At 40.9% G+C, this 14696-nt stretch overlaps 1 protein-coding gene across 3 annotated transcripts in view; it reads right to left on the reverse strand.

Annotated features, from left to right (window-relative positions):
• Positions 1-1067: 1067 nt before the first annotated feature.
• The window catches only part of cdh22 (cadherin 22), a 143432-nt gene continuing 129803 nt past the window's right edge, over positions 1068-14696 (reverse strand). For all 3 annotated transcript variants that reach the window (XM_004918631.4, XM_002932526.5, XM_018097841.2), the window contains 3 exons: positions 9630-9747; positions 8808-9059; positions 1068-2395 (listed from right to left, as the gene is read on the reverse strand). In XM_004918631.4, coding sequence (XP_004918688.1) covers positions 1884-2395; positions 8808-9059; positions 9630-9747 — 882 coding nt within the window. In that variant the 3' untranslated portion in view covers positions 1068-1883. The remainder of the gene's footprint in view (positions 2396-8807; positions 9060-9629; positions 9748-14696) is intronic.

A 14696-nucleotide genomic window follows, 5' to 3' on the forward strand; every position in this document is an offset into this window, starting at 1 on the left:
GAGGAGAAGTTAGTATTTAGGATTGCTAGCCTGAAGAACATTGCAGTTGCTCTCCCTTTTCTGTTTTTTGTTTTTTTTCTGTTCCAGCTCTATCTAGCCCAAACATTATTATTTTATTTTCATCTTCCAGTATGCAATACTAGTTACTAGGGCATACAGGATGATCGTAACCATAAAAATGTTCAAAATCCCAAAATAGAGAGCCGGGGAAAAGAGGGATGTTTAATATAAGTGCAAAGGCTGCTCCAGTTTTAGAAATCCATAGCAATCAATCAGCAGGCAGGATTTATGGGAGCAGAATCAATCATAAGCCACAGAAAAATGAGAGATAAATTACAAAAGCAAAGACAGTACTAAACCATGTGCCCAAATTTATGGTTAAATGATCTGGTTATCTTAAATATACTGAAAATGAGCAACATTCATAACACACCCTCTAAAATTCTGGGCCCCAGCTGCCACTGGGCCTGCTGTGTTTATTGTTATGCCCCTGGGAGCAATAAGGGTATGTAATATACTCGCTCATGTGGAAGCGCAACCTTTAATATCAGGTATTGGCTGTTAAAGAGTCCCCACTGATGTCTAGAACCAGACCAAGGAATCTGTGCACCCAAGGCAAGGCAGTGCCCCCCATGGTCTCTACCTAGCCCACATCTGCAGCACGGCAGAACTGAGAAAATGAGATCTGAACACATAAAAACCTAAAGAGCCTTAGGTACCTTAGTACCAGGAACACCTTTGCAAAAACACCCCAATAATCTGAAATTGCCTAACCCCCTCGCCCAACAATTGTGCCTTAGACATGTGCCTCTTATGCCCACCCCTAGTTCTGACCCTGATGATGTCACTCATTATTACCATTAATGCTCAAGGTTAGTTTGACTCATATTAACCCGCTGCATCTGCAGTGCCTTCGGTGATGGAATTTAAGAAGAAAATCTCCAGTAAGTGCATATTTTAGCTGTAATTTCCCTTCATTCCTGGCTGGCAAGGAATCCCTTTATCACCATGCCCAGCTAAATATGGTATGTCACTATATCACACTAAGACAGGAAAGAAAAAGAGACTAAAAGAAGAAACTTTTATTCTGTCTTCTGAAGAAATATGATAAATGAAATTGCTTCTGGGTTTTGCTGCATTGCATTATGGGATTTTTACTCTCTGTGTTAGTACTGCATGGGCAATCCTGGAAGGGGAAGAATCCAATGGCCCAAGAAGTGGTTCTAGGAAAGACTATTTACAAATCCACTCAAACTGCTGATATGTCCTCCTATGGATTGAGAGCCATTCCTCTGAGGTTACCCTGCTAAATTCAGCTGTGGTTGAAATATGAGAAATGCCCCAGGGCAAAATTCTGTCTAGGGTGATAAAAAGAGCTGGGTGTTGTTTTAGGTAATGTTATTGGAGCAATTACCATAACCATTCAGTGATGGCTACTGTTAATTATTAATGGCAGGTTTGTGACATAATTAATGATAGAGCACTGTATGTGGCATATCAACACTCTGTATGAAGGCAATGGCAGCAGCACTTTAGCTAATGATATTTAGGCCTATAATAACAAGTGTCTGGTTTGCAATGATGACAAATGCCTTGGTAGTCATTGTGTAATGAGGTGGCTGTATATTACGTGTATATAATGACAAGAAATTTGGGGTAATGATGTGTGGATGATGAAGTAGCTATGTAGCATGTAATGGAGTGAAAGGGATGTTTCCTAGGGCCGACGCTGTGTAGTAGGGCCCTTTAAATGGAGAGGCTGAGCAGTTTCTGTTGGGTCTCCTTGTGTGTTGTACACTGATATGTAATAAATAGGAAGCAGTTATCCCCTGTAATGAAAGCATTAGAGTCTTGTTACCCTGATAAGTGGGGGTATGTGGGGGCTAGGATCCCGGGCTTTCTTCCTGCCCCCGATGTCCAGCGTATAGAGCAGCCAACTGGCGGAACCTGGGCCCCCAAGAACCCAGCTGAGAGAGGTCCTGCTGTGAGCCTGTAGACCAGCTGCTAATAGAACTTAAAGAAGCAGCACTGGAGCCCGAGCCTTCAAAGGCATAAGTCTGGAATGAGTCATATGGAGGCACAGTTGAATCCTGATCTGCCAGCCTCACCTTCCGGCTGATGTAATCCCTGAAAAGTGAGAAGTCCAGTTCTGCACCTGGGAACCACTGGGGCAGAGGGTGACGCTGCGAGGCCAAGGAACTATCTCCCCCAGCCTCACTTCCATCACTAAAGTTGTATAAACTGCGCAGGGCAGACATGTCATATGCCTCAGTGTCCTGCTCACCACCTCCCTCATCATTGTACTTGATCACATTGTCTCTCATGTCTTCATCCTCCTCGGAAGTCAGGTGGCCCTGATGATGTCTCTTCAAAGCCAAGATAAGCAGGATCAGTACTGTTGGTGGCACAAAAAAACAGTGAATCATGATAAAAGGGATTGTATTATATGAAAATAATATTTGTAGCTGCAAATTTGACAATATGGATATCTATATAGATGTATTCTGCATACATTTCAATAAAACACCCATAGAGGTCACAATTCACAGTTTTTGTGGACAAAAGAAGTATGCTTATCAGTCTCTGCTGAAATGATGTTATGCTTCACAATCATTCTACCTTTAAACTCGATAGTTTTCCTTTGATTGTGAATATTGCATCTCAAATGCAAAAGCAATTTTCATGTACAGTGGCCCTGAAGACATCATATTTACAAGAAGCCCATAAGTAGAACAGTGAGCAAATTGTATGGTGGGAGTTTGCTGGACTGCACATTTTACAGAAGCAGCTCTACAGCCAGTAGCACGTGCAGTAAGATACCCAGCATTATCTAATGTCACTACCAAGGAGCAATCATCAGCAGAATATCCCAAACTGTATGACTGCCCCACCCCAAAGCAGTCAATGTAGGTGCTCAGCCTGAAATCCATCTGGGTGATATTTCTAGAATAATTTTTCAGAAATATTAAAAGATTATGACATATTTATTTTTTATTCATGTTGTTATGAGCTTGGTGGGACTTGAAGTCTCTGCTTTCCAGACCAATGGGAACCTGATTTGGGCAGACATAGGTGACACTACCAAGAATAATGTAGCCTAAATGCCATCTGTGATGTCCAGGGCTCACTATGTAATATAGCAGTATTCCTCAATAATATTGGTATGTGGGGGGTAGGATCCCCGGCTTTTTTCCTGCCCTAATGTCCAGCATATAGAGCAGCCAACTGGTGGAACCTAGGCCTCCAAGAGCCCAGCTGAGAGAAGTCTTGTTCTGAGCCTGTAGACCAGCTGCAAATAGAACTTAGTAAAGCAGCACTGGAGCCTGAGCAGCGTTTGAACCAAGCCTGAACTTCTGCTCTGCTGAAAGAGTAAAGAGAGTAATACCAATTGGGAGCTGCTTTGGGCAGCTATAGGTGGCACTACCAGCAATTATGTAGCCTAAATCCCATCTGTGATGTCCAGGGTTCACTTTGTAATGTTGGCAGTATTCCTCAATAATATTGGGTGTATTTCAATATATCTCGAATGACACAGGGGGATCTGGTGCCAAGCTGCAGCCAATGGAGGGTACTATCAGGCATTTCTGAATAATTTCTCAACACATGAGAAAGACTAAGGGGCGATTCACTAAAGTGCGAAATAATGTGCGCGATTTATAGCGTGCGGTAAAAATTTTATCGCGTCTTAATTTTCGCACGATTCACTATAAGCATACTTGCGCTATTTTACGCGCGATATTGCATGCATTATTTAAATAGTACATGCTTATAAATAGTAGCCACTAGTGATGAGCAAATGTGTTCTGGTTATCTTTGGTGAAAAATTAGCAAATCTTTCGAAAGATCCACGAAACGGCAAAAATGTTGTGCGGGCAAAAAAATTGTTGCCCGCGACTATTATTTTTTTACGCTTGTGTAAATTTTTGGACGTGCGGTGAATTTTTGCGTGGCAAATTTTTTTTGCGTTTTGCCATTGGCAGATTGTTTTGTGAAACGCATGAAAAAATTTGCCGCACGTCCAAAAATTTGCTGCGAATCCATGCCTGGCGAAACATTTCATCACTTGTAGCTGCATATAAATAGTTGTGCGAATGAACGCACACCATGTTAGCCATACACGCCAATACTTGCGGAAAATTACTGTATTAAAAAATTACCATTTCCCTGCAAACTGGAGGCTGTGTCACTCTAGAGGAAACACATACTTGAATAAATAACACTGCAAAGTCCATATTTTATTGCCAAAAGCTCATTTACTGTACTTTTCTATAATTATTATACCTAGTAATGTATTTTGTGCGACTAAATATTTACCGCTATAGTACTGTATATTTTGGCGACTAAATATTTACTGCTACAGTACTGTATATTTTGGCGACTAAAGATTTACCGCTATAGTACTGTATATTTTGGCGACTAAATATTTACCGCTACAGTACTGTATATTTTGGCGACTAAAGATTTACCGCTATAGTATTGTATATTTTGGCGACTAAAGATTTACCGATATAGTACTGTATATTTTGGCGACTAAATATTTACTGCTATAGTACTGTATATTAGTAGCGAAATTCCATACATGCCAAGACTTTAGTAAAGTTTAGTAAAAAGACACATACTTGAATAAATAACACTGCTAAGTCCATATTTTATTGCCAAAAACTCATTTATTGTACTTTTCTATCATTTATCGCCTGCCTGTAGTAGGTGTTAATTTTCGCATAGCCTAATGCGATATTTAGCGCGCCTAAGTGATTGTGAATCATGCGATCGTAGTCTTTTCAGTGCGGAAATTAATGCATGCGTTAAAACTAGCGCATGCGGTCGCACGAAAAATAATGCATGCAATATGGCGACTTAACGCACGCGATAATACTATGGTGAGTCGCACGCTAATTATCGCATCTAATTTAACGCAAAAAAGCGTGCAATAAGATTTATCGCACTTTAGTGAATCAACCCCTTAATGTCTAAATTATATATCACAGGTATAAAAATATATTCCTCAGGTTTAATGGATCTATGTATAGACAGCATCCATACTTAGAAATACAATCAATACTGCATGTAATAACTGCTAACAAACTGGCGGAAGCAGATTTCATTGCATTGGGTTCTGCAGAGAAGAGACTTCCCTTATGGCTTCTGCTGAATTGTACATAAAAAAAATGAATTCCCCTGATAGGAAAGACTTGGCCAATATAATTTATTTAGTTGATAGATTAGTGAATGTTACAGCATGACCTGCCATATGTGAGTTACTTATTTCTCCGCATAAATATGTAATGAGGCATGGGTTCCTTGAATCACTTCATTTCCAGTCAATAAGGACAGCAGCACATGGCTCACTACCGGCCTTTAAATATTAAAAAGAGCAGAGAGCGAAAGAAGTCAAACGAGAGGTTTAGATTGCACAGTACTCTACTGTGGGCACCAGCTTGATGAATTTCTTTACAGGGCATCAAAGAAAACCTTTTCAGTCAGGGTCCTAACTGGAAGGTGATTGACGTCAAATATGAAATCCCACACATGCAGAGATCTGATTGAAATTGTCTTTTTAATGCATTCACAAAAAGTGGAGTGAATTGAACATCTGGTGCTTATATACCAACAGCAGTGATCTTCTATAAGCGAGTCTTCACAGAAACTGTGATCAATTATTCATTAACATTATTTAAAGGGAAAAATGCCCTCCCCTTTTGATATAAGCTCATTCAGACTTCATTTAGGGTTATGTAGAAAATGTGCATAAACACTAAACTACCAGAAATGAATATAAATGTACACAGACATAACTGAAAGGAAACAATAATTTCCATTCCACATCTACCCCTTAGCCTCACAGGAGGGCATTTATTAACATTCATATTTAATTTTTTTAACTATTCGTTTTTTCGTACTAAAATATGCTATCTTAAAGTTGACAAGGTCCCGTAGACGTAAATGGGCAGCTGCCCTGGTTCCAATGGGAAGATCTTCTTTTGCTTCATGGTGTTAGAGGTTTTCGGATGCTCAATTTACTGTAAACGTGAAAAATGTGTGGTATTCTGTTTTTTTTTCATTCATGCTTTTTCAATTAGGATCTTTTCATAAATGACTGACATTAGTGGAAATGCGTTAAGTCATGGTTTCAAAAAACTTTAAAAGCACTAAATCCAAATGTTGATAAATAGGTCTCCCTGTGTATTACACCTGCTCCCCCAGGCTGTTACAATGTAAGCATAAGTAAGCATCTTATTTTAAAATACCCTATAATTACTCAATCTTAGGAAAAGTAAGCATCTTATTTTAAAATACCCTATAATTACTCTGTACAGCCCCTAGAATGACATACTTTTCTCCATGTATGTAGATTTAATTTGTTTCTCTATTACAAGCAGCTAAACTGGCGCTGTTTTACGTACTTCTTTTAGTGTGAAGCTCCACCCCTTTTTGCTTTCTGAGCCCTCCTTCTCCCTCCAACTATGAAGACCTCAAAGAGGCGCCTACTGGGCATGCTCACTACCTCTGCTGAAATTAAATTCAATCAGGCATGGGGAGTAGGCAAAGTTCACTTAGCACATCCTTACCTCCTCCAACAATTCTTACTTGGTGCACAGCCAAGTTGGCACTCCCAGCACAGTCCAGCAAAAGATAGTTGACCGGCACAACGAGTGTAATGCAAGCGGGGCTTAGCCCCTGCATGTTTATTCAAAAAATAGCAGCAACGTTTCGGGGGTGTACCCCTTTGTGTGCGGCTGAATGAACATAAATCTATGATTTGGAATTATAAATCCCCTGAGATAGGAAAGTAAAATGAACCAGGTAAAAAACTTGGGAAAGAGAAAAGAGAGAAAAAGGAAACAACACTAGCCAAACACTTTTTGTGCTGGACTTCTATAAGGTAATCATAGTCGGAGAGAGAGAAGGAAAGCAAAAGGGGGAGGAGCTTCACACTACAGAAGGAAGTAACTAAAATAACTGCTGTTCAGCTGCTTGCAATAGAGAAACAAAATTAAACTGCATGCCGGGAGAATGGTATGTTATTCTGAGGGCTATGCAGAGTAATTTTAGAAATTTAAAAAAAGTTTACTTATTCTTTAAATGATTGATTCTTGGACTTGAAGTCTTTCTGCTTTCCTGGAAATCTGTCCACCCACCGTCTATGAAAAGCAGTAGGACTTAAAGTTCCAGAGTCCATCACTTCACAATGGAACAAGGTGATGGAGGGTTACATGACACGGTGAGCCTTAGGGGGTTTGGGAAATAGTTCATCAGTGTACCATGGTTTCTTTTCACTTTGTGGAATCAGCTATGTCTTTGTAATACAATACATTTATATTTATTCCTTGAAGTTCAGATTGTGTTATAGCAACTTTTCTATATAAAATGAATGAGCTCATGCCAAAAAGGGGATATATTTTCACTCCCAAACAGTGCAGGTCTCTATAAAAATATATTAGATAAAACAGCTCTGATATAAAACCCTGCTTCATCTAAATAAACCACTGCTTCGCCGTATGCCCTACATTGGGCTGTGTATCCATCTACGGGCTTGAACTGATCTGCTCTAAGTGGCTCGTTTCTACTTTTTTTAATAATAACGTGCTGCCACTTATTCCCCTGACGCGCCTCTGCCACACAGTACTCTTTACCTCCAATTGGTGACGTTTTTATTTACTGGTAACGGTGGTTGCCGTGGGTCAACACCATGGCAACGGCAGTACTTTTTGGCTACAAATGATGACGTTTCTACTTACTGGTACCGGTGGTTACCGTGGGCTCCTGGCTAATTTAACTCTGTTTGGTAGTACGGATTGGATAGATTTTTCTTTTCCTTTTGGGTTTTTGTTTTTTCTGCTGATTTTGTTTCACTCTGGCTCATATCCTGACATGATACAATTTGTGCCTGAAATGCTACCTGTATTTTTGCTACATTTGTGTGTTATACTTATGTTTCACTTCAGCAATAAGTGTCTGGAGCATTTGTTACACTTTGTTTCATGTTTCATCTACCATTTATTATGCTTTTCCTTTTCTTTTGTACACAAGCAGTTTCCATGGTTACGGACACTAGATTTTGGTGCCTATTTTTGTGTAGTGGGCTATTTAAGGGGGGTGTTTGTGCACAGTCTTTTGGTTTGTCCCTGAAGAAGAACACATTTAGTGTTCGAAACGTTGGATTAATAAAGATTTTTTGTTCTTTTTTAAAGTCACTGTGTGTGCGGCACTCTGTTCTTTCTTTAAAAAAAAAAAAAAAAAAATATATATATATATACAGTATATATATATATACAGTATATATATATATATATATATATATATACATACAGTATATATATATATATATATATATATATATATATATATATATATATATATATATATATATACATACAGTATATATATATATATATACAGTATATATATTCCAGTTTGGTAAGGTTCTTTAATAGGCCACTTAATATCATATAAATTATCTGTTGGTTAAGTATTCATTCTGGGGGTATAGTTTTCCTTTAAACTCCTGGAACACATGGCATTTCCTCCACCATCACAGAAAAGCTGAATGCAAATCTGCCTGACATCACTGGTACAGGTAGATCTTGGTCAGAAAAAGGCTTTTGAGCTGGTTCCACTTGGACAGATCCAGAACAACATGTTGTATCTGACAGCTAAACAAATAGATCCACGGTGAATAGTCTTACAGATTTCAGCTTATTAACCAACACTACACAACATAACATAATATGTATGCACAACATGGTGCAAAGAATGCCCCAATGGACAGACCTGAAAGGAAGTCAATCAGTTGCGTTTAAACTCACCCACAAGAATCAGGACACACACAAGCAGAGCAATGAGTGCCCCAGGACTGAGACTTCCAGCCATCACATAAGCGGTGGTGTTACACGATTGCACAGTTCCAGAGCTGTCACAGCCACATACTCGAATGGTGAGAGTTCCTGTACTGCTCAGAGCAGGTGTCCCACTGTCAACCACCAGGATAGGAAGGATGAACATGTCCTGCTCTCTTCTGTCAAATGGCATTCGATGGGTATGCACTGAGGCTGTGTTATCTGCAAGTGGAGGTACAGTGAGTCAGAGAGGCATCATTTCAGAAGGGAGTCCATGAAACGATGGAGAGTTTAGCACGGATATGATATGGGAATTTTGGGATGGAGGTGGTTATGATATGTCTATTCTTCTGCTGGATTTGAGACGCCCTTGAAAAGATTTATTTTACTTTAAAATTAAGGGGATACGAAAATCCCATTGGAGGGCCATATTCAGTTGATAAGCTGAAAATATGCATATCTCCCTGTTCTAGCTAATAAATGAGGCAGATGTCTCCTTTCAGATCCAAAGAATGATAGCGCTTAGCCAAAAGCAAAGCCGAAAGGCATCGATGTTGCTCCTATTAATGGGGTCTGTCAAGTGAAAATGTGGGGCACACATGAGTATTGGCTAAGTAATATATGTGGGTTGTAGGTTGCAATAAATCACGGTGGACATTGTGTCCCCCATCATGCTTCTATCATGGCTAAAAAATAGCATGCTACAAAATAAGATAGTGACGCATCATATAAGGGATGTGATGTTGCCAGTATGGAGGACTCGAGTTCGGCTATGACAGACAGCCGGCTTACCTTTGACATTAAGCAGAGTGAAGTGATGCTCTGCAGTAGACTCAGGCGCAAGTCTGAAGTAGAATCGATGTCCCCCCATTGGCTCATCCCGATCCACCACACTAATTGTCTGAATGAGCTACAATAGAAAAGAAAAACATGTTCATCTTAGTTTGGATGGATGGATTGATAGATAGATAGATAGATAGATAGGAAATGTAAAGATTTCTTTTGTCTCCCTATATTCTATTAATCCCACTGTAATAAAAGTAACCAACCCAAAAGGGATATACAGTGGTCCTTAAAAGTTTGTGAACCCTTTAAAAGTCCTAGTAGATGAAGAAAACCTAGTTAAACAAATGAAACAAAAAATATTTTATTTGGTCTTGTATTTATTGAAAAAAATTATCCAATAACATAACATGTATGTGGCAAAAGTGAATTGTGCTCTCATTTGGTGTGATCCACTTGTGCAGCAATAACTACAGCTAAATGTTTGCAGTAACTGTTGATCAGTCCTGCCCATAGACCAATCCTCCGTACAGAACAGCTTCACCTTTCTAATGTTGGTGGGTTTCCTCACATGAACTGCTCACTTTAAGATTTTCTACAACATTTCAATAGGATTAAGGTCAGGACTTCGACTTGGCCATTCCAGAACATTCACTTTATTCTTCTTTAACCATTCTTTGGTAGATGTGTGTAGGGACCCATAGAGTTAATATGCCCTTATGGCTTTAAGCTCTTAACACCCTGAGAATAAAGATACTTGGCCAGGATACTCTCCACGGGAAGGCCATGCTGATGGGTGGTCCTTATTTTCTCCACCCTTGGCTGAGGTGGACTAAACCGGTGGACACCATATTTTTCTTCCCTCTGTGCAATATTCTGAAATCTCCTCTGTGTGAGTATTATTATATCCCTGTGGATCATTTGTCTTGCACAATAAACAAGTTAAGTTCTGGTTTACCACAAAGAACCTTTTGGCACCCATTCTTTTGTTTACAGCCCAAGTGAGTTGTAGTTGCAAAACACCCCAAGGATATTTCCACATTGCGGAAGCCCGTCTGGTGTGTAGAGTCCTATGTACCCCGTGCTCTAATGAAAGTCCAGCTGGTGCTACCTGGCTTCACCGCCAAATAGGGGTTACATGTGTTTAGGATTGTCGTCTTGCTGCATGACCCACTGTGTAAGGGACCAGAAGGTCCAGACTACAAGACAGGAAGGACACAGTGGCAGAGAGCAAACAGTGCAGGTGGGGCTACACATTACAGGGAGTGTGACTCCAGCCGTTTGACTGGTAAGGTAACAATTGCCTAGTAACAGGCTATGCAGCACCTCCCTGTAAGGGCTCTGGCACACGGGGAGATTAGTCACCCGCGACAAATCTCCCTGTTCGCAGGCGACTAATCTCCCCGAAATACCATCCCACAGGTGAAAATTTACATTGCAGGTGGGATGGCATATGCGGCGGCGCGATTTCCCTGCGAACAGGGAGATTTGTCGCAGGCGCCTAATCTCCCCATGTGCCAGAGCCCTAAAGCTTGAGAGTCACAACAAACAGTGGAAGGGAGTTTAAGTTATACAATTTCTATCCACCTACCACCCAAAATTAACAAGTAACACTGCTCATTGCTAACTAGTAACAAAGTATCAACTGAAATTACTCAGGAAAACAACAAAAGCTTGCCAAAAAACTAAATCTAGAATCCTAAGGTTTAAACACTAAACAAGGTTCAAACAGTAGAACAGCAAACAACTCTCTTTACAGAAACCTGTAACTCAGGCAGTGAAGTCATGTGATCAGGAGCTATAAAGGGCTTTTCCTGGGAGAGGATTGGCTGATACGGGGATGAATTTAACTGTTTGTTTACTGAAAAACAGATCCGAGGTTCCTAACACACTAGGGCTGATTCACTAAAGTACGTTAAAACGAGCTCTAATTCTAGCATGCGTTAAAAATTTTATCGCGTCTAATTTTTCGCATCTTAAAGACTATTTTCGTGCGGTATTTGACGCAACGCGCGCTAATTAATGCACGTGCACTACTTGACGCTCGCGGTAGCACATAACTAGCACCATTTTGCGAATTTGCGCCAGGAGAGCACAGAAGGTGGTGGTGAAAAATTGTAAGATCAAAAAAAAGCGAAGAGAGCAGTGTGGGAGCCAGCAGAGGGAAAAAGGTGGCAAAAAAGAGGGAACACCTTGCAAGTGTTCCAGCTGCCTTGTCACACAGCTCTGGCAGTGACACTGACACAGTGAGGCCTGGCTTCATTGGCAGCCCAGATGTGTCGGATGTGGAGGGCACTGACAGGGATTATTGGCCAGAGGAAGCCAGTGGAGAGGAGAGTGAGGAGCTTCCAACCCCCTCATCAGCAAAAGGAAGAAACAGCAGGAGAGCAGGCTCCGAAACTTAAGGTTTTCAGAGTTTGAAAATGAGGCGCTGGTGGAGGGGCTCGTGCCGGTATTTCACCGCATTATCGGCAAATATGCTGGCAAGACGCCAATGGCAGTGAAAACCAAGGCCTGGAGGGACATAGCAAACTACGTAAACAGCATTGGGGTCTGTCTGCGTAGTGTCCAACACTGCAAGCAGCACTACCAGGACATTAAGAGGGTCCTGAAGAAAAAGCTGGCAGAGGACTCCAGATACAGGTAAATATATTACATTCATCTTTCTATTTAACACTTGCTCATCTGCTTTTCTCCTCAATCGGCTTTTCCTTTTGGCTTACTGTCTTTCCTTCCTTTTTGGCTTCTTTCCTACTTACTTTACTTGTATGTAATGTATGTATGGCACGTCTATTATTATGTGCACAACTTATGTCCTCAAAGCTGTGGAGTAGAACAACAAATTAGGGCAGTAAATAGGGGGGTCATTTAAGAAATATTTCCCAAAATACTTAATGCCCTGTACTCTCCTTTATCAAGGAGAATTATTGTGGAAGCATTGTTTAATACAGTGTATAAGGGAGAGCCCTGGGAGTTAGTGAGGTCACTTAGCAGCAGCTTGCAGCATTTAAGTAGGGTTTGTGTCAGATCATGCCTTAGTATTGTTACACTTGAAAGTAAAGGGAATTGATTGGGGCAACAATGAGTAACAAAAAGTGACTGCGTTGTTATGGCTTGCTTATTGGAGGCAACACAATAAAAGCATTCATATATTTTATTTAGATCTGGAACTGGAGGTGGCCCTGCAAAGAAAGTATTCTTCACGAGGTATGAGGAGCAGCTCCTACCTTTTATCCATGGAGAGAGCGTGAGCGGTGTGTCCGGCACCTTCGATTCGGACAGGAATGTTGGCCAAGGTAGGTGTAATGACATTAATACAAGTGTATTTACTCTTGCAGAGAAGCTTAATATTAATGGAATACAATGTTTTCTACAACAGATTCATCCTTACCATCACCTGGCACAAGCAGATGCACACAATCGTCATCTGCTCCGATTCCAGGTATTTTTGTTAACAAATTTTGTTGGACCTGTGTTTTGTGTTTGGGTTGTGCAGCGGCATAATAGTGAATTGTGTCTGTGTATATTGTAGATGTTTCAATTACAGAAGTGCAGTGTATTGCTAATAAGATAGGTGTGTTATTGGACAAGTGTGTCTTGCTGGGTTAGGTGCAGTCAGTTCATCTTGTACTTTTGGACAGTCAATCTTTTCAACTTGATTTTACCTTTTTGGTTCATTTGGAATGAATCAATGTCCACAAATAGTTTTTGCAAAATAAAATTGGTCATGTTTTAAAACAAATCACAATCAGTATTGTCCATGAAGTTTGCCTGGCATCATGAACATAATAACAAAAAATAAAATAAAGTCTTTTTCTTTTTTCCAAAAGGTGGCCATGGACGCTCTGCTGGACGCTCCTCGTCTCTGCTCCACTCCCTACAATGTGATCCTGCAATTGAAGGGGAAACTTTTAGTGTGGAGGCAAGTGAGAGAGGGTCACAGGCATGTGGCAGAGATGTGGCCTTGTTCTCAGATGAGGAGCCGGCCAACATTCCCCAGCTGCAGCAGCAAGTCAGAACCCAGGCCAGAACAGCTAATGTGGCTCCCCAGGAACTTGGGAAAGATAGGTTCCACAAATCCCTAATGAGGCATCATAAAATTTGATGAAAAAGTTGGGCAAACTGCATGTCGACTTGTGTGTGGCCACTAACGCCTACAATGCCAAGTCAGGCACACCAAGCTGCACACGAGTCGGCCATGTTAAGCCTCTAACAGGCCAGTGAGGCACACCAAGCTGCACATGAGGCTGCAATGTTAAGCCTGTAAGAGGAGCGGTTAGAACTAAAATGGCAAAAACTTGCATTGTTGGCTAGGCAAAATTCGCTCCTAGAGCACCAAATTGCCTTACAAGAAAAGGCACAAAAGGCAATTGAGCCAACATGCTCTACCAGTAGAGCTAGTAATGAGAGCTCAGCTACCGCTCCTGGGCTTCTACTAGGCAGCTTCGGAAAAGAAAATAAATATGCCACATTAGGGATCTGTGGAACCTATCTTTTCTTAGGCCTATCCTATGTTGTTTGTAAATATTTCTGTTTTTTCTATTTGTGTTGTGGGTGGGGGAATCACCTGCTCAAATCATTTCTTTTGGAAGTGGGTTTCCTGTAAATAAAACCTGTTTTTTTGGAAAAGTTGTTTGGTATTTGTTGTTTATGGGATTAAAGATTGTAGGTACTTACAGGAAAAGTAATTGGTAACGATTTGTCCCTGGACTTCATTCCCTCTGGCATCCGCACCTCGGACAGGATCTTGGGGATGTGTGGGGTCATCCAGGTCCTCAGCCACATCTCCCGGTAAGCCATGCCGGTTCGTAAGATTGTGCAGTACAGCACACGCAGCCACAATTTGGGCAACTTTAGAGGGCCTGTACATGAGGCTGCCTCCTGATTTATCCAGGCAGCTTTTAAGGACCCCAAATGTCCGCTCAATCACAGACCACGCTCTGACATGTGCTTCATTAAAAGCACACTCAGCCTGTGTATGCAGCCTCTAAATGGGGGTGATCAGCCACCTAGAGCACGGGTAGCCAGCATCTCCTGAAATAAAATAAGATGTAATAAGATGCTGCAAACAAATAA

This window comes from Xenopus tropicalis, chromosome 10 (genome assembly GCF_000004195.4).
Source record: "Xenopus tropicalis strain Nigerian chromosome 10, UCB_Xtro_10.0, whole genome shotgun sequence".
NCBI lineage: Eukaryota > Metazoa > Chordata > Amphibia > Anura > Pipidae > Xenopus > Xenopus tropicalis.